The sequence below is a fragment of the Desmodus rotundus genome, chromosome 3, assembly GCF_022682495.2.
Source record: "Desmodus rotundus isolate HL8 chromosome 3, HLdesRot8A.1, whole genome shotgun sequence".
NCBI lineage: Eukaryota > Metazoa > Chordata > Mammalia > Chiroptera > Phyllostomidae > Desmodus > Desmodus rotundus.
Genome location: NC_071389.1, coordinates 66,991,516 through 67,011,052, shown reverse-complemented (window position 1 = coordinate 67,011,052; position 19,537 = coordinate 66,991,516). Strand labels below are relative to the sequence as shown.

At 33.2% G+C, this 19,537-nt stretch overlaps 1 protein-coding gene across 1 annotated transcript in view; it reads left to right on the top strand.

Moving 5' to 3' along the window:
- Positions 1–19,537, top strand: part of HFM1 (helicase for meiosis 1) — a 95,747-nt gene that overhangs the window by 11,573 nt on the left and 64,637 nt on the right. The window contains exons 4-17 of the mRNA XM_071220960.1: positions 957–1,222; positions 1,500–1,538; positions 5,380–5,450; positions 5,919–6,051; positions 6,705–6,856; positions 7,428–7,505; positions 7,973–8,131; positions 9,710–9,910; positions 9,997–10,085; positions 15,546–15,589; positions 15,692–15,793; positions 16,185–16,330; positions 17,256–17,350; positions 19,012–19,145. Coding sequence (XP_071077061.1) covers positions 957–1,222; positions 1,500–1,538; positions 5,380–5,450; positions 5,919–6,051; positions 6,705–6,856; positions 7,428–7,505; positions 7,973–8,131; positions 9,710–9,910; positions 9,997–10,085; positions 15,546–15,589; positions 15,692–15,793; positions 16,185–16,330; positions 17,256–17,350; positions 19,012–19,145 — 1,709 coding nt within the window. The remainder of the gene's footprint in view (positions 1–956; positions 1,223–1,499; positions 1,539–5,379; positions 5,451–5,918; positions 6,052–6,704; positions 6,857–7,427; positions 7,506–7,972; positions 8,132–9,709; positions 9,911–9,996; positions 10,086–15,545; positions 15,590–15,691; positions 15,794–16,184; positions 16,331–17,255; positions 17,351–19,011; positions 19,146–19,537) is intronic.

The window sequence follows — 19,537 nt, the reverse complement described above, 5'->3', positions numbered from 1 at the left end:
ACAGTGTGTCTACCTATGCCTCCATCTTGGCCGGAAGCTCAGAAACTATTCTATATTTTTTTAGTACTTGCATGGGTGTCATTCCTTATGGCAGGGATCCCCAACCTTCCTCCACCTGTCTGCGGACACTGTACACATTACCACCTGAGCTCTGCCTCCTCCCTCCCTCCCCTGACCCCCATGTCCATGGAAAAATTGTCTTCCACGAAACCAGTCCCAAAAAGGTTGGGGACCAGTGCAATTCTGTAAGCCTGATAATGATACCTGCAGTCATTCCTATACTTATAAGATGTGAGTGCTGTATTAGGAACCTTAATGGTCATTTCATCCCTTAGGACTGTTGTAAGCAAATTGTCTTTAGATCAGTCTAATATGATAAATTGTAATTATAAAGATGTCTTTCCTGTATTTTCCAGAACTTTGTAAAGAAGTATTTATTACACTAAAATGATTACCAATTAGTTTTTGGTAAGTGGGTGCTGGTTACTGACAAGATGCCTCAGAATCTGTCCACATGGGCCTCTCTATAGGATTGCTTGAGTGTTCTCATGATATTCTAGTGGCTGGCTCCTCTCAGAGTGAGTCATACAAGAGATCATGTGGAAGAGACAATGTCTTTTATGACCTAGCCTTGGTAATCACACACTTGTACTTCCATAGTACACTACTAATCTCATAGGCTAGTACTGATTTGAGACTAAAGAAAGGTATGAATACCAGGAGACAAGGATCATTGGGGCTATCTCAGAGGCTGGCTACCACAAATGGACTTATCTGAGTTTTAGGAAAGTGAAAAGACATAATTCAGTGGTAAATTTAATAAGTCCTATCTTAGCAGAATGATTAATTTTTGTGTTTGAATAAACCATAATGTACAGGTATTTTTAAAGGGACCGATTTTATGCTAGTTTTCTACATGCAAACATGTTTTTTCCTTTCCTTTTTTTTTTTTGCAGATTATTTAAAATATCTGACAATATGCATAGGAGTGCTTACTCTAATGACATTGCAAACTTAGATTCTCATGTTGGCTCAGGGGAAATTGTCCAAACAGAAATGAACAAAGGGAAATCATGGAAATGTAGCAATAGTAAGCAGAAACCTCAATATTCAGATATTAACATGTTTACAGCAAGTGATGCTTTTTCTGCTTCTGAAATCAGGGAAGGTATATTCAAAGTACCATCTTTTTCAGTTGCGTCCCAGCCTAATGAAGTTCAAGGTAATTCTTTGCTTTTTTCCTTGGTTTATAAAAGTGTATGAAAGTATCTAGTCTGTGTTTCTTAGCATAGGGAGTAATATAAAAATATAGTAAACTTGAATAGGTTATTTATGTGCAATTTCTGCATTTCCTAATTATATTGCATTATACCTTAAACTGTGATATAAATTTTTAACTTTGCTGTCAACAAAAAGTTATGCAAATTTTATTGAAACAGTTTTTATGGAAAAGTTTTAAAAAACCATATAAGTATGTAGGGTTTTGTTTTTTTTTTTAGGAGTAACAGAAAATGATTTGAAGGCTATCACAGAAATTCGTATCCTCCAAATTAAATTATTTTACTACGGCAGCTTTTATTTGAGATCATAACTATTAAATACTTTGTTTCATTATCTCTGTTTATTTTGGTTAACAAGAAAGAGGGAAAGTGAATATTTGGGGTCATGTAAGAGACTCTGTGTGTGATAGTGCTACTCAAAGAGCAGTCTGCAGTCTGGTGCCAGTTTATAAACTGTTTATTTCCAGTCTGTGACAAGATAAGTACAGAAATGAGTTTATATTACTGGCTGGTCTCTGAGCATATAAGTTGATACAATTTTTTATACTTTGGGAAGAAAAACATATTGGGATAAACATAGGGAAGGGAAATAAATGAGAATGGGGCATACTGTGGGTTGGGGACATTTTTACAAACCTAATTTTGAAAACCTAATTTGCAGTTTATACCTATAGTCTAATTTACATATTTTGAGTACATGTGTGTGTTCTGGAGGTAACATCCTCTTAGCTTCTTTGATACCCTGTGTTGTGTTTATAACAGTGTACTTACTCTATTTTATTATAACTCATTAGTTTTCTTACGACTCTTTCCCTATGACCTATGGACTCCATGAAGGCCAGGACCATGCCTTATTTATCTTCATATCTGAAAATAACTGAAAAGTAGATTAAGTAACAAAAGTGTTCTTGGAAAAGTATATCCATGAGCAAGGGTGAGGGTAAAGTATGGAATATATTTGGAAACAACAAGCATTCCAGTTTGGTTGAAATGAAAGTTATGATTAAATGGGTAGTAGGAAGTAATGTTGGATAGGTATCTTAGGATCAGATCATTTAACCACCAATACCATGGTCAAGAGATTTTGTGTTTAGTTTGTTTTTTATTTAATTTTAATTTTTCATTGTTATTCAATTACAGTTGTGTGCCTTTTCTCCCCATCCCACCACCCCACCCCAGCTGAACCCCTCTCCCTCCCCCACCTCCACCCTCCCCCTTGATTTTGTCCATGTGTCCTTTATAGTAGTTCCAGTAATCCCCTCTCCTCACTGTCCCCTCCCCACTCCCCCCTGGCTATTGTTAGATTGTTCTTAACTTCAATGTCTCTGGTTATATTTTGTTTCCTTTTTTCTTCTATCTATTATGTTCCAGTTAAAGGTGTGTTTAGTTTTAATAAATTTATTAAGCAATGAGGAGAGACCATGAAGAATTTTTGAGCAGGTCAAGTTATATCATCAAAATTGTGCTTTAGAATGATAGAATTAGTGATTCAAAAGCTAGGGAAAGCCACTTAGAACTGACAAAAAGTTATGATCTAGTTGGCAAAACAAAGTGAATGCCAGATATTGGGCAGTTGAGCTAGAAAAATCCAGGGGAGAGTGATTCCAATCCTGGCTACTCTGCAGACTGAGATAATTCTGAACTTTGGTTAGAAAATACTTGCCTGATCTCTTGTGAAGAGTTGTGTCCGATGCAGATAACTGAGTTGCATTAGCATGGGGGGAGGGGACAATAAAAGGGTTATATATGACAGTGCAACTTCAGACATAGCCGTCCTTTAGTGCTCCTGTTCAGCATGTGGTCTCAATCCTCCCTCACTTCCTTCTCAGTGGTGATCAAAGTACGGTGGGAACACAGGAAATGTAAACACTTAAAATTAGTTTCGTTATCTGCGTGATGGGAAATTCTTCTTATCCTTTACTGGAACTTTCCATACTATGACAGTAACTTTTGAAGAGTTTTAAAGACCTTCGTTCTATATTAGCACAGTTGAAGTGATTCTGTTGTTTAGGTTTCTTTATGGATTAAGACTATTGCTTACTTTTGTGTCCCTTGTATTGTTCAAAAAGTTCATTTGCTGTCAAACTCACAGAACTGCTACTCTTCATATTTTCCAAGTGTATATTTAAATTAAAATGGAAGGCTGAATGCTATTGATGATAATTGAGAGTTTGGGGATATAACTTGTTTTCTGCTTCTTTTCTAATATTTTACTATATTTGAGTCCTCAGAACAATAGAATTTTGGTCAGCTTGATGCTGCCACAGTAATCTTGTCATTTTTGGTTCTGAAGACATCTTCCCACCTGTAATAACATATAATTACAGTGACATTGCTGAGAGTTTGCTGAACGAAAGGAAAAATTTGATAACAAGTGTTGATGGTGATGATAAATGATGTTAGTAGCAGAGTTTTCTCATGAGTAAAAAATTGACTCTGTATATACTCTGAATTAGAGATTCATTTTTGTGAGTGTAAACTGATGGGGAACTACCTAATGAGAGAAAAAGCAGCATGATGGCCCACATGTGGGCTTGTTACAAGTAAATATTTTATAGGAAGAGACATGCTTTGGAGGAAAAATGAGATTCCTTTGGAAGCTGATGGATTGACAAACTGAAAATTACATTTTGTTTTGTCACAAATATTCTGACACTCTGCAAAACTGAAAGTAAAATGAAAATTTGTAAATTGTTTGACTTAATAAATGCAAACTTATATTAATTGGGTGCTTACTGTGTGCCAGGCACTGTTCAGGTATTTTGGATATGTCAGTTAAGAAAACAGACAGTGAATCATTGTCTTTGAGGAGTTAACATTCTTGGGAGACATGATAACAATTGTAAATCTATAAATAAATCATATAGTATTTTAGAAGATAATGAGTAATAGGGAGAAAGAAAAAAGTGGAGCAGAGTAAAGATGATTAGCATAGGAATGCTGGGATCAGGGACTTAGGATAAGAATTATATAATTACTGTAGCTCTTTTTGAGAAGGTGAGATGTAAGTAAGCAATTGAAGTGAAAGACCCAAGGAAATAGAAAGGAAGAACAGTGTGAACACCAATTTGGCTGATGTTTTTGAAGAACAGAAAAGAATTCCATATAGGTAGAGGAGATGGGTCAGGCAGGAGTAGTAGGACATGAGGTCAGAAACACAAAGGTGGAGCTGGAGGTGAGGAGGCAAGATCATGTAGGGCCTTGTAGCTATATATTTTGAGAGAAATGGGGGATTTGATCAGAAAAATAATATGTTCTCATTTAACTTTTAACAGGAACATTTATCACAATCCAGCACATTTTGTGTATCTTCATGAAAATATAATTGCTTAAATAAGTGTAGTATTTGTACTCTGATTAGCAGCTAGAGCCTCAGGCAGCAGCTGAGAAAGTATGCAGTTGTATTCCTTCCAAGGGAGAAACTGGAGATGGGCCTGCCCCCTCTGTGCTGAGCCTGGATGTGTACCTGTGGGAGTGCGTGTGGGGAGGGCTATGTTCCTGTGCCCATGTGAAAACTGGTCTTTGCTGTAGTCCTGTGGAACTCATGAATGCAAGAAGCCCTATGGCTTACAGAGCTGGATGTTTGGGAGGCCTTATCCTTCAGGTAGGAAGCCTTAAAAGTTTGGTCACTACATGTGTAATTTAAACCCTTTGCTCTTCAGGAAAAGGTGGGAGTTGGGGGTTCCTTTCCAATCGTATGGTGGTATGCTAGGGATGGAATTTATGGTGAGAGTTGTCCTAGCCTTTACTACCTATTTCAATGTCATTTTCTCATTTATCCATTGTATAGGAGTCACTCAATTGGAGTTTCAGGATTTCTCTCAGAGGAAATTGTTCTGTGTGTAGATGTAATCATACTTATTGCTTGTAGGTGTGTATTTGGTGGATCCGTGAGAGGAGGGAAATTCAGGGGCATCCTATGTTGCCATCTTGGTCCCTTCCTCTATCTGTTAATTCCTTTCTTATGATATCAAAATAGCAAGTACTAAAGCTTGATCAATAAATATTGGCAGTCAATTTTAATTTAATTTAATTTTAAAATTAAAAGTAACCAATGTTTAAAATTCCAAAATATTTGACTCCTTAATGTTATACTAAGCGGCAAAATTTAGAAGTATTTTCAAAGAGTTCCCATATTTCAACTATATACAGTCCAAAGCCTTTGATGATGTAAGTACTTTATTATAATTATTTACTTTTCTGCTTTTTCTTACTAGATTGTTTGCTCTTAAAGGGCAGGGACTAGATCACATTCACTTTATGTCCCCAGTGCCACACTCAGTGGCTGGTACATTATAGCAGTTCAAAAAATGTTTGTTGAATGAATGCATGTGATTTTCATAGGTGGGTTGGTTTCTATTTATTAGACTTATAAAAATTTGTCTGGAAACTAAAGAATTGATTTTCTTCTAGGTCTAGCATATTTACTTTGACAAAACAAGATAGTAAATTTTAATAGTGTTACTTTTTAAGGTGGTAAGATCTAGAGCAAGGTCATAATTTTAATAAGTTTAGAGATAAAAATGTTTAAGCTGTTTATTATTCCATAGAGTCTTCATAAGGCATATTTTATAACAAATTGAGAATGTGAATGAAAAATTCTATATATTACATGATTGATTAAATTTTATATTTTAGCTTCTTTACACAGATAGGAATTTTGTGATTTGTGCTCCAACTGGTTCTGGGAAAACTGTAGTGTTTGAACTTGCTATAACAAGATTGTTAATGGAAGTACCATTGCCATGGTCAAATATTAAAATTGTTTACAGTAAGTATTTATATATTTTAAGAGCAATAATTATAATAATGAAAAACCACTGAGGCTAAAGTAAGAAATAAATTCAACTCATCATACTTATTACTTGGTTTTCTATACTTTTTTCATAAAGACAATTCACATTTGGTCTTACCTGTTACATTAAATTCAAAACACATTTGCTCAGTTATAAATACAAAGTAATATTTGAATTGAGAATTTGGCCCTAACAGTCCTATTTTTAAAAGGACAAGCAAGATGAACAAATAAAATCAAACATTTTATAATTCTAGAAATTCCCACAGGAACCCTTCGTTCTTAAGTATATATATATATATATATATTTTAATTCTTCATCAAAGTAATTTACACACATGGTTAAAAAATCAATAATCACAAAGGGATTATAACGAAAAACAATCTCTTGATCTACTTCTCTTCATTCTTAGTTACAATTAGCTGAGCAATTACTTCTTTTTCTGTTTTTAGTTCTGTTTGGTGATTACTTTTGTAACTCTGAATAATATGCTTCTATTGTTAATTTTTAATTTATAAATATTAGGCAGTACCTAGATAGGTATTTTATCTTAACTTTATTAACCAGTGTTTTTATGAAAATAATTTTAAAATTTCACTGGCATTCAAAATATCTCATATTGTTATAGTGGCACCAATAAAAGCCCTGTGTAGTCAGCGTTTTGATGACTGGAAAGAAAAATTTGGACCAATAGGATTGAAGTGTAAAGAACTCACTGGAGATACACTAATGGATGACCTATTTGAGATTCAGTATGCCCATATTATTATGACAACTCCAGTAGGTGTTATTTTACTTTATTATTTTCATGGTTTATTAGAAAATAGCTATTTCTCTTCACCAAGAAAAAATGTTAAAAGAAAATACAAAGTAGAAAAATATAATTGCAATGTAATAAAACAAACAAAAGGTAAATATCCAGGATATATAAGGAATACTTACAAATTAATAAGAAAAAGACAAACAACCAAATAGGAAAAATAGACAAAAGATATGAATAGGCAGTTTGTTATTGTAGATAATTTGTAATCATACTTATTCCTTGTATTCTTCTACCCAAGTATTATGTGTTGCAGAGGAAGGATTTTGATAGAGTTTAAAAGAGGTAATAAGACTATAATTTTGAATATTTTTGATTAAACTTAAAAATAAATGGAAGTTCAATTTTTTAAACACTTGAAAGGCTGTCAAAATCTATACAAATTTTAAAAATCTTTTTCACAATACTTTTAAGATGTTAACTAAAATATAGCCCATCGATTTGTAACACATAATGTTAAAAATTTTATTGATATCCCAATAATATTTATTACAATCCATTGTGTCAAACCACTTGTACTTTTTTCCCTAGGAGAAATGGGATAGCATGACTAGGAAATGGAGAGACAACTCTTTGGTCCAACTGGTTCGACTGTTTCTCATTGATGAGGTAGTGAACACATTATTCACTTTCAGAAATAAACAAAAAAAGATGACTAGAATGGATAGAGAGAAAAGCAAGACATTTCAACCAAACTATATGTTTGTTTTATCCCTTTAATTGGAAAATACTTATTTTTCTAAGGATGAGCGTTAATGTTCTTGCAAATTTTAATTGATTAGATAGATTTATTTATTTATTTTTAAAATTATCTTTTAAAAAAGATTTTATTTATTTATTTTTAGAGAGAGGGGAAGGAAGGGGGAAAGAGAGGGAGAGAAACATCAATGTGTGGTTGACTCTTTCATGACGCCTACTGGGAACCTGGCCCTCAAACCAGGCATGTGCCCTGACTGGGAATCAAATCAGGCACCCTTTGGTTCCCAGGCCAGTGCTCAATCTGCTGAGCCACACCAGCCAGGGCAGATTTTTTTATTTTTATAGCTAATGATTTTTTTTCTTGATTCCTTTCTTAGGTACACGTTGTAAAAGATGAAAATCGTGGACCAACTCTTGAAGTTGTAGTTAGCAGAATGAAAACTGTGCAATCTTTATCTCATACTTCAGAAAATAGCAGTTCTGTTATTCCAATGAGATTTGTAGCAGTGTCTGCAACAATTCCAAATACTGAGGATGTAAGTTGAAATTTTAGTCTGAAATTTTTTATGACTAGTTAAATATTTAGTCATTTTAGTCTTAGAGAAAACTGAGGGTTTTGTTGTTGTTGTTAGTCTCTTCACCAATTTAATAGGAAGTATGTTGTAGAAAGTAATGTTTAGATTTCATAGGGAAGGCAGCATTAAGGCTGTAAAATTTGAGTGATTATTTTTAATAAAACATTTTTTGGGGTAAGTCTGTTGTTTATTAGTATCTAAAAGTCTTAGTTTCATATACCTTGTAATAACATGACTTTTAATATGTAATGGTAGTTGGAACCAGCTGACTCTAGTTGTATAGCAGAATATGGTGGAGAATAAAAATAATTGGTTAGTTCATTACCATCCACCTTCCCCAATTCTGTGTGCCTAGCATTGTGGTAAACACTAATGATAGATGCAAAAGTGAAAACATATAGACCCTGTCCTTAAGGATAATCTCATGAATAATGGGGTACATGGACATGAAAATAAATAATTACATACAGTTTTATACTTTCTATAATGTATATATGTCCTAAATTTTTCTTCATTTTTTTTCAAATTTGAAAAATGATACAATCCTTCTCTGCTTTCTCACTCCTATTTACTTTTCACCCTACTATAATGTGACTTTTTCTTCCTGCTATTACTTAGGAATTATTTTCACAAAAAGCTGCTATATTGTCTAATCCAATAGAAAATTTGGCTATTATCTTTAATTTGACACAATTAGTCATTTTTGTTCTTAAAAATGACAACTTTTATTTATATTCAAGACTAATAGAGAACATTTTAAAGTATATATGAACAATAAAAAACCAAGTTCTCTTTCTTAATTTTTCCCTAAATTAAGGTCTTTATCATTGGCCTGCTGCCACTCTCAAACTAAATTCTTATGTGATCTCCTCCCTAATCATGGTAGCATTGAAAATGTTTCAATAATTTTTCCTGTGCAACTAGAAACTCATTAATCTGCCTTCCAGTCAAAGCAATGGTCAGGTTCATAGAAGGGCATGAAGCCTGATTACTAAGCAGACTATATGAAGATAAGGATTGCTCACCACACAGTTCCAACTAGTGACTCCAGCACTGAGTCTGACATGTGCTTTTGGCAGTGCCATCTCTCAAGTATTTATTTGCTTTTCATTTAAAACTTGTCAACCCTTACCAATCTAAGCCAACCTTTACTTTGCTGCTCTTCAGCTAGCATTTAAGATGACACAGTAGTGTCAGCCATATCTAGACATAGTTCTGAAAAAGCAAAGAAGTTACAGTGATAGTGAGAAATTCAATTTCTGTGCCAAAATCAATTTAATTTTACTTTGGAGTCTTAATAAGGAAAAGGAAACAAAATAATAATAATTAATTGGAAGTTTACCGTGGTAAAAAATGTATATAATCTTGAAATATGCTGTTGGTAATACAATATTTACCAACATATCAATAGAATAGTGCAAATGACTATGATTACATATTTTTATACTTCTACTTTAATGTGGTCTATAATTGGGTTATTTTTAGTCATAAAACTTTATTAGGAAAAAACCTCAATGTATACATTTCTATTATTTAAAGATTGCAGAATGGCTTTCAAATGGTGAAAGACCTGCTGTATGTCTGAAAATGGATGAGAGACACAGACCAGTGAAACTTCGGAAAGTGGTCCTTGGATTTCCCTGCTGTAGTAACCAAACTGAATTTAAGTTTGATTTAGCCCTCAACTACAAAATTGCCAATGTTATACAAACATACTCTGATCAGAAACCCACACTTGTGGTATGAATTTTGGCTGCTTATTTTTTAGTGTAATGCCCAGCTTTTAATATGTATTTTTAATACAAAACTTATTCATTCATTTTTAGTTTTGTGCAACAAGGAAAGGTGTGCAACAGGCTGCTTCTGTCCTTGTGAAAAATGCTAAATTTATTATGACTGTGGAACAAAAACAGAGGTATATTTTTTCATTTTTTCCTTGGAGGTAGAAAGACTTTTAGGGATCATCTAGACGAGATGAGAAAACTGGCTTAATTTTATAATCTTTTCAAGTTTCTTGACCCTCTAGGCCTCACTTTCCTCATCTATAAAATAAGCATAATAGTAATATGGAGGATTGAATGAGATAATAAATCTTAGGGCAACTATAATCCTGTCTTTTTTATTTCATAGCTAGATTTCTTGACAGGGTATTCATATTATTGTTATCATCTTTTTTTATCCACATTCAATCCAGCATCTTTTGTAATCTTTCACCAAAGGGGATCTTGCTAATTCATCTCTCAGGAGCCTCTAACACATTTGACCACTCCCACTTTATTTAAAAACTCTGGTCTCTATGCTTCCGTGATCATTATCTACCCACCTTCTTCCTTCTTTGCTGGTGGCTGATTCGCAGTCCCTCTTTCACCTCTTCTACCCAACTCTCAACATTTTAACATTTTTAAAATGTTAACATTCTAGCCCTGACCAATGTGGCTCAGTTGGTTGGGTGTTGTCCCACAAACTGAAAGGTCCCTGGTTCATTTCCCTGTCAGGGCACATGCCTTGGTTGTAGGTTTGGTCCTCGGTCGTATGAGAGGAAACTGATCAATGTTTCTCCCCACCTCTTTCTTTCACCCTTCCCCTCTCTCTAAAAAATTAGTAGAAATAATTTAATTTAAAAAATGTTAACATTCTAGGGGTGCTCTCCAAGGTTTATCCAAGGTTTATTCTTTCTAATTCCACACAGCTAGGTAATTGTATCTATCATGGGTTCAGAGTATATATGTACACACATTTATGTATGTCTGTGAATTCCTACATTTTTAGCTGCAGTCCAGATCTCCATTCTGAGCTCTATGTCTACAGTCTGCCTGCCTAACTGACATCTCCAATTGTACGTCTACAGGCATCTCAAATTTATTATGTCCAAAACAGAACCTTGGTTCTTTCTCTGAAACCAGCCTTTCCTCCAGTGTTCCCCATCTTAATTACCCATCATCTTCCTAGTTATTTACAGCAGAAATCTGTCATTGACTTCTCTCTCACTTTCCTTCCCATAGGCAGTCAATTACTAAGTCCTATTTATTCTCACTTCTAAGTATATCTCAATTATTTTGTCTCCATTAGCACCTGCCACCTCTCTACTTCAAGTCACTATTAATCTCTTGCCTTTTATCTGTTGCCCACACACACACACTCTTTCCACTTTAGTCTATTATCTACATAGCAGAGTGATTGTTTAAAATTCGAAATCTAAGTATGTCAGTGTCCTGCTTAAAACCCTTTAATAGTTTCTTACTGTCTTCAGGATAAAATCCTAAATCCTTAATATGGCCTGCATTACCCTGTGTAATGTGGTATCTGGCTAATTCTCCAGACTCCTCGTGACCATGCTCCCCCGCTACTCACTATACTCAAGCCATATTGGACTCTCTGTTCTATAAATGCACCAAACTGAAAGCCATATAGGGCTTTCCTACCTTGTTTTCTTTGCCTAGAATGTTTTTTTTGTTGTTTGTTTGTTTTTTACCGAACTCTTATTCATCCTTAAAGTTTTACCTTTAATGTCAGTTTCTTGGAAAGTGTTCAATGATCTTCAGTTTCCCTTTATCTACTTTTTATAGATGTACTTTTTATTTCATAGCACTTGCTATAATTGTTTAATTGTTATTTTAATACCTGTTCTATTTGTTGGATTATAAATTTATTTAGGAAAGGAGGACTTATGATCATCTTATTTATAGCTCATTCTTAGTAGTTCCCACCAGAGTGCCAGCAAATGGTTACTACTTAATTAATATTAGCATATTGTTATGATTAATAACAACTTTTGGGACTCAATAAACATGTTTAGTTATAGACCTCAGACTAAAATTGGATTGGATGATTAAATTTTTCTAACTAATTTTGTATAGGGGGGATGTGCTTTTCTGCACTTTGGATCCTGTGGCCTCCACCTCTGGTCACTTTGTCAACCAAAGATGCGTATCCAGCCTAGAAGACATCTCTCTAGTTTTCTGACATTCTTTGCCCTTCTGTTCATTAAAAAGGTGGTTCTTTGGCCATCTTTTCTAATACAGAATTACCTATGTAGCCATTTATTCATACTCTATACTGTTTTCATAATTTTACTTCCACTTGAAGGATTTAATTTGATCCCCTTATTTACTGCCACATGAAAAAAATCTTTAGGGTTTGAAGCATGTAGAGCGTGCTTTTATTACAAATACCAGTAAAGCATGATTAGGCATAAGATACAGTAAAGAACCAGAGAGAGTTAGAGAAACCAACAAATTGCTTACAGGCAAAAAGTAGATGGCATATGAGAGGCAGACAGAAAGGGAAAAAATGAAATTAGTGTTAACTGCATAATAATAGCATAGATTTCTTTCTATCCACCTCTTTGTTTTACACTCCAAAGAATATTTATCAAATATCACAGCCATTCTTTACTAGGAACAATAACCAGTTAAAGAGAATCTCATTTGTATGTTCTGGTTTTGCTTCATTCCCTGAGAAAAGCGTAAGTGAATGGAATGGAACACCATTTTGATTTGGTATTGACTACTGCTTCTGTCAGTTCCCATTTAACCAGTCACATTCCAGCAACTCCCACAAGGCTTCTTTTTGTCTATCAAGCCCCACATTTTATTACAAAGGTTTCCAAACCTGTTTAATATGCCCCACTTTTTTGGGCTCCAGTTTCTTTAGCTTTTTATTAAGTAATTTATCTTTTGCATTGTGCATTTAAATAATAAAATATTTCTATATGTTAAAATATTTGGTTAACTTCTGGAAGCAAACTCATCATGAGAATGTCTCCTGAGCCTTTAGTTTTAGTCAGAATGCTCCTTGGCTATTTATGGCCACAGATCAAACATACTGGAAGAAAGTATGCATCAATTAGGTCATTTTACTGGTAAAAACCTTTTCTGTAATGAAGTCATAATTGATAGTTCTTATACCAGCTACACTTGGTTTTATAACATTCTTGATTATTAATTTTCTAAATGTTCTTAACAAAGATGGGGGTTCAAAAACAAGTTTACCAGTTCATTATAAAACTAGTAATAGAGTAAAGGGAAAACTGGTATTTTTAGAAAAGTATAGGTAGAGAGTAAATAAGCTATAAGTAGCTATGAGTTCGGAGCCTTCTGTTTGTTGGGTAAGCTAGTTGATCAAGTTGGGCTATGTGATGTTTAGTCAGAAACAGATGTGGCTATCAAATGAGACTTATTTTCTTGCTCAGAAATTAACTTTTAAATCAATTTAAAAAACTTATGGAATTCTTGTGCAATGTTGGCATCATTCACAGAGATAACTATATGGCCTCCCAAGGTAAATATTTAATACATAATTACCATTTTTTAGCTAAACCTATTTATGTGAGGAACTGAAATAGGTAACATATAACTACCCTTAAAACTAGTATCCATTCCATCCTTTCCCTATTATCCTGTTCTCTGCTGCAGACAAATTAGCTCATTTTGTTCCAGATTATCTTTTTTTTTACACAGAAACATGTGTCATTATTCTTTTTCTCATTTCTTACTCTTACCCAGTTATTTAAGGGTAGTTTCTCTCTCCTTCAATTACCTTTTTTCTTCACTCTTTGTCCTTTCTCTCTTTATCCTTATTTTTTAATTCCTGTTTTTTTCAGGAATGAAATGCTGGTATTAGAAACAGCATGAAGTTAAAGACCCAGATTTGAATGGCCGTGCTGCCACTTTACTAGCTGTGTACCATTGGGCATATCACTTCACTTCTCTCAGCTTCAGTTGCTTAATCAGGGTTGGATACATGGGAATGAGCTATCTGTCTCCCCTTATTAATGTGAGAATTAGATAAGACAACATATCTAAGACACCTAATAGTGTGTCGCACATAGTTTGTACTTAGTACTAACATGTCCTTTCCCTTCTCCTCTGTTTATTACATTATGAATTCTTTAAAAAAGTTGTGAATGTTATATTAAAAACTGCCTGCTAGTTTCATCTCTGCAACAAGGAAATAGAAAACCACAAATTTGGAGGTTCTTAGACATAATTAAGAACCAACCCTACCAACCTACAAAATCTTCAAAAGTACCCAGAATTCCTTTTCACATTGTCAAGAAAATCTGTTCCTTTTGTCTTCTAACCTAGTTTAAGTGCCATATCTCAGACCACAATAAACCACTATTTCTTATTTCCATCTTTTTTATTTACTTACTAGTTATACAGTAGAGTTTTAAAAATTGTTATTCCTACAAATATTTTTCAGGCAGATTATAGGAGTAGGCTTATATTTTGACCTATGAACATAATCACCATTTATAATGTTTTTTCCTGTGGAAAGTGAGTGTTTCAAATTTCTGATTTAAAAGTGAATTTTCACTGTTGCAGCTGATAAATTAGGGACTTCTTTATTTTTGAAAGTTTGTACCATTTTACCTACCTCTCTGAATTTTCTCCCATTCCCTAGCCCCTGGCAACCACTTTTTTATCTATTTATATGAATTCAACTTTCTTTTTTTTCTTTTTTTTTGTAGATTCCACATGTAAGTGATACCATACAGTATTTGTCTTTCTCTTTTTGACCAATTTCACTTAGCATAATGCTTAGCATAAGGTTCATCCATGTTGTTGCAAAAGGCAGAATTTCCTTCTTTTCTAAGGCTGAATAATATTCTATGTCATGTATATATATCACATATTCTTTATCCATTCATCTGTCAATGGACACTTAAGGTTGTTTCCATACTCGGCTATTGTGAAATAATGCTGTAATGAATATGGGAGTGCAGGTACCTCTTTGAGATACTGATTTTGCTTCATTTGGATATAACCCAGAAGTGGATTGCTGGGTCTATTTGTAAGTTTTTGAGGAACCTCCATGCCGTATTCCATACTGGTTGTACCAGTTTATATTCCCATCAACAATGCACAGGGCTCCCTTTTCCTCCAGCACTTATTATCTTGTCTTTTTGATAATAGCCATTATAACAGGTATGAGGTATAATCTAATTGTGGTTTTGGTTTGAATTCCCCTGATGATTAGTGATGTTGAGCACCTTTTCATGTACTTTGGCCATTTGTTTGTCTTTTTTGGAAAAATTTCTATTCAGGTCCTTTACCCATTTTTAAATTAGGTTATTTTATTTTTTTGCTAAGTTGTAAAATTAGGGATTTTGAGTATGAAGGTAGATTTTTCTCTGCTTTTTAAAGCTGGTTTTCAAATAAGGATATTATGAAAATATTTTATTTTATTTATTTTTTATTGTTGTTCAATTACAGTTGTCTGCATTTTCTCCCCACCCCTCCACCCCACCCCAAGCAAACCCACCTCCCTCCGTATGAAAATATTTTTATATCTTTAAGCTTCAAAATAATAAACTAAGAGGTTTTTGATATTCATGGGAATAACTCAATAATTTTATGGTATTTTTAAATAGGTTACAGAAGTATACGTATTCCATAAGAGATTCAAAATTGAGAGGTAGGTTTAGAGGTAACTGTTGAATAGTATTTCAGCTATAGTTAAAAAGAGTCCATTGCTGATAAAATATTAACAGTACATAACATGACATTTCTGTTGTAGATTTCTTAATACATGGTGTTGCTTATCATCATGCTGGGATGGAGCTGTCAGATAGAAAAGTAGTTGAAGGAGCTTTTACTGTTGGAGATCTACCAGCTCTTTGTAAGTAAAAAAATATTTTTGTGGGTATTATAAGATATTTTGGAAAATTATTTTTTAAGAGGATAAAAGAAAAACTCAAGTATTGACTTGTTTATGCTTTTTCTCAAGTCCAATATTATGTAACTGTTCATGCATATGTATGCTATAGTAAACTTGTTGCCAGTTTTAGTTCTTTACGATGTTATTGAGCATAGTGCAATTTGAACAAAAAGTAAGAATTTAATAATTTTAAAAGATGTATAATTTTACATTGTAATGTTTTATTCATTTTAAATAAATTCCCTATACAGGATTCTATTTTATTTATAAAAATATATCTTTTATAAGAAAATGTTTATCTGAAGCATTAAAATTATATGGCTTGAAAGTAACATTCCTTAATCTAATGCAGTTACTACCAGTACTTTAGCTATGGGAGTAAATTTGCCTGCTCACTTAGTAATTATAAAATCTACAATGCATTATGCTGGAGGGATGTTTGAAGAGTACAGTGAAACAGATATTCTACAAATGATTGGGAGAGCTGGTCGACCTCAAGTAAGTCACACTATTTTACTTTTTCTAACATTTTAAAGACAAAGTAAAAGGCAAAAATCTTTTTTTGTGGTTTTTTTTGTTAAACAAAAGATTCAGTTTTCATGTTTGGATTAGGTTTAAAAGTAAATGTCACTGAGAAAATCTGTTTTAATGAAAGAATAGAAGTAAAACAAGTCTCACCAAAAAACACACTCCCTCCAGTCAGTGGTTGGTTGGTGAATGTTTGGATTTATGAATGTGTATGCTGTTAAAGGTTTTCTTGGTTTTGAGGGGTTTTTTAGTTTAGTTTTGTTTTTTATTCTGACTGGAGATACTTTTGGCATTTTTGTGTGGAACAGTTTTTCATTGTGTAGGACTGTCATGCACTACAGAATACGTAGCATCCCTGGATCCTTCCACAAAATGCCATTAGTGGCCCCCAGGTATTGTGACAATAAAAAATCAACTCATACACATTGCAAAATATGCCCTACTCTAACAAATACTTCAGTAAAGAAGTCATTCATATAGGTTCTAAAGAAATATTTAGGAAGACTATTTTTTCTAAGAATGTCAAAATCTTGTTTTAAACAAATCTATAATTTTTGTAGGATAAACTAGATTATATATCAACTACACCAAATATTACAACTTCTATAGAGTTACCCAAGATTGTTTTGATTTCACCACTGCCAAAATTATGTTACAGTGAAACCAAATTGGTGTTTTTACATCTATACTCTTGAAAGAATTTTAAATTAAATTTTCAGTTAACATTCAAATTCAGAAACATTTTTAAGGCCTTCTTGACCTGTTATTTAAGACAGGGGACTGTTTAATATAAAAATCAAAGTCTTGAGCATTGAAGAGGACTGGTGTCAGCATGTGTTCATGTTTACTAAATTTCTCTTTCTGTGTGTATGTGTATCTATTTTTTTTTCCCTAGTTTGACACTACAGCTACTGCAGTTATTATGACGCGGTTAAGTACAAAAGAGAAGTATATTCAGATGTTAGCTTGTAGTGACACTGTAGAAAGCAGGTAATACCGAAAATGTTCCAAAAAAGATATTGTTAATGTAGCCTATAATATATATTTTAATATATTAAAAGGAAATTTGGGCCCTGGCTGGTGTGGCTCAGTGGATTGAGCACCGGCCTGTGAACCAAAGGGTCGCAGATTTGATTCCCAGTCAGGGTGCATGCCTGGGTTGCAGGCCAGGTCCCCAGTGTGGGGCATGCAAGAGACAACCACACATAGATGTTGTTCTTACTCTCTTTCTCCCTTCCATGCCCTCTATCTAAAAATAAATAAATAAAATCAATTTTTTTTTTTTTTAAAAAAGGGAAATTTCGTTAGGGGCTTTTCTAAGGCTATTTGTTTAAAACTTGTCTATAATCTTAACTAGAAAGTTTGTATCTTTTTAAGAAATTTAATAGTTAAAAAACAGTACAATATTTTTATTCAGCAATGTTTCTTAGCATGTGGTAGCATATGTGCTTGTTATAAAAGTAAAAATTAGTCATAAGAGGAATATAATATTCACATTTCTTTATATCTTAACATTTTGTTTAATGATAAAGAGATAGGCAAGCTGAAACCTTTTAACTAAGTACTTGATTATAATACTCTTGGAGGAAATAGGATATAATTCACTCCCTACTATTTCTAAAAGATTTTATTTATTTTTTAAATTTATTTTTAATTATAGTTGCCATACAACATACCATATTATATTAGTTTCAGGTATACAATAGTAATTTAGCATTTATGTGCCTTACCAAGTGATCACCACAGTAAGTCTAGTAATCATCTGTCACCATACATAGTTATTACCCTGTTAGTGACTCCATTCCCTATGCTATACATTATATCCCTGTGACTTATTGTATTATTGGAAATTTGTACTTCTTAATTCCCTTCCCCCTTTCTGTCCAACACCCCACCTCCGCCCTGCTGGCAACCATTAATTTGTTCTCTGTATCTGTGAGTTTGTTTTTGTTTCATTTTGTTTGTCTTATTTTTTAGATTCTACATATAAGTGAAATAATAAAATATTTGTTTTTCTCTGTCCAACTTACTTCACTTAGTGTACTACTCTCTAGGTCCATCTATGTTGTTGCAAATGACAAGGTTTCAGTCTTTTTATGGCTGAGCAGTATTCCACTGTATATATGTTGTACCACATTTTCTTCATCAATTCATCTATGGATGAACCCCTAGGTGGCTTCCATATCTTGGCTATTATAAACATAGAGGTCCACATATGTTTTCAAATTAGTGTTTTTGTTTTCTCCAAATAAATACCTAGAAGTGGAATTTGTGGGTCATATAGTAGGAGTTTTCACATTGTTTTCTATAGTGGCTGCACTAATTTACAATTCCACCAATAGTGTGCAAGTGTTCCCTTTTCTCCGTGTCCCCATCAACACTTGTTATTTGTTGTCATTCCCCACTTCTTTTTAAAGCAATAATGTCTTCTAGACCCATGGAATGGAGAGAAATCTGTAATATTTTTAAAAGTTGAACTGCCATAATGGTTTTCTCTTATATTTTTGAAAATTAATTTATCTTAATTAAAATAGTAATGAGTATATTATTCAATTATATTATTGAATTATTTTAAATATTATTGAAGTTTAACAGTAAGAGCTATTGCATTGAAATACCTATGTCTAATGCAAAGATTTTTTTCCCATTAGTTTGCACAGACATCTTATCGAGCATTTAAATGCAGAAATAGTATTGCATACCATCACAGATGTAAATATTGCTTTGGAATGGATACGATCAACTTTGCTTTACATCAGAGCCTTGAAAAATCCATCTCATTATGGTTTGTTATTTTATTTGGAAAAATCATAATTTTTTCAAGCCAGTTGGAACTATACTTATTTTAATAGGTCACAAAATGGATTATAGAAACTGATAGGTAACAGAAACAAAAGCAACAATCATAAATACATTTAGAGGCAAGAATAGACAAAAGTGAGACATCTAATTATTTCACTTCTAGTCTGTGAAATTGGCACCACTAAAAATAGACATTTTGGAAAAAAATTAAATAAAAATAACAAAAATGCCTAAAATTATTTAAAATAATTTAAAGTAAAAAAATTCTTGAATTTTATTTGAACTGGTGTTGAAATAAAAGTATATAGTACTACTGCTGCTTCTGGAATTTTCATTCTGCTTCTAAAGCTAACACATACCTAGTTATGTTGCTTC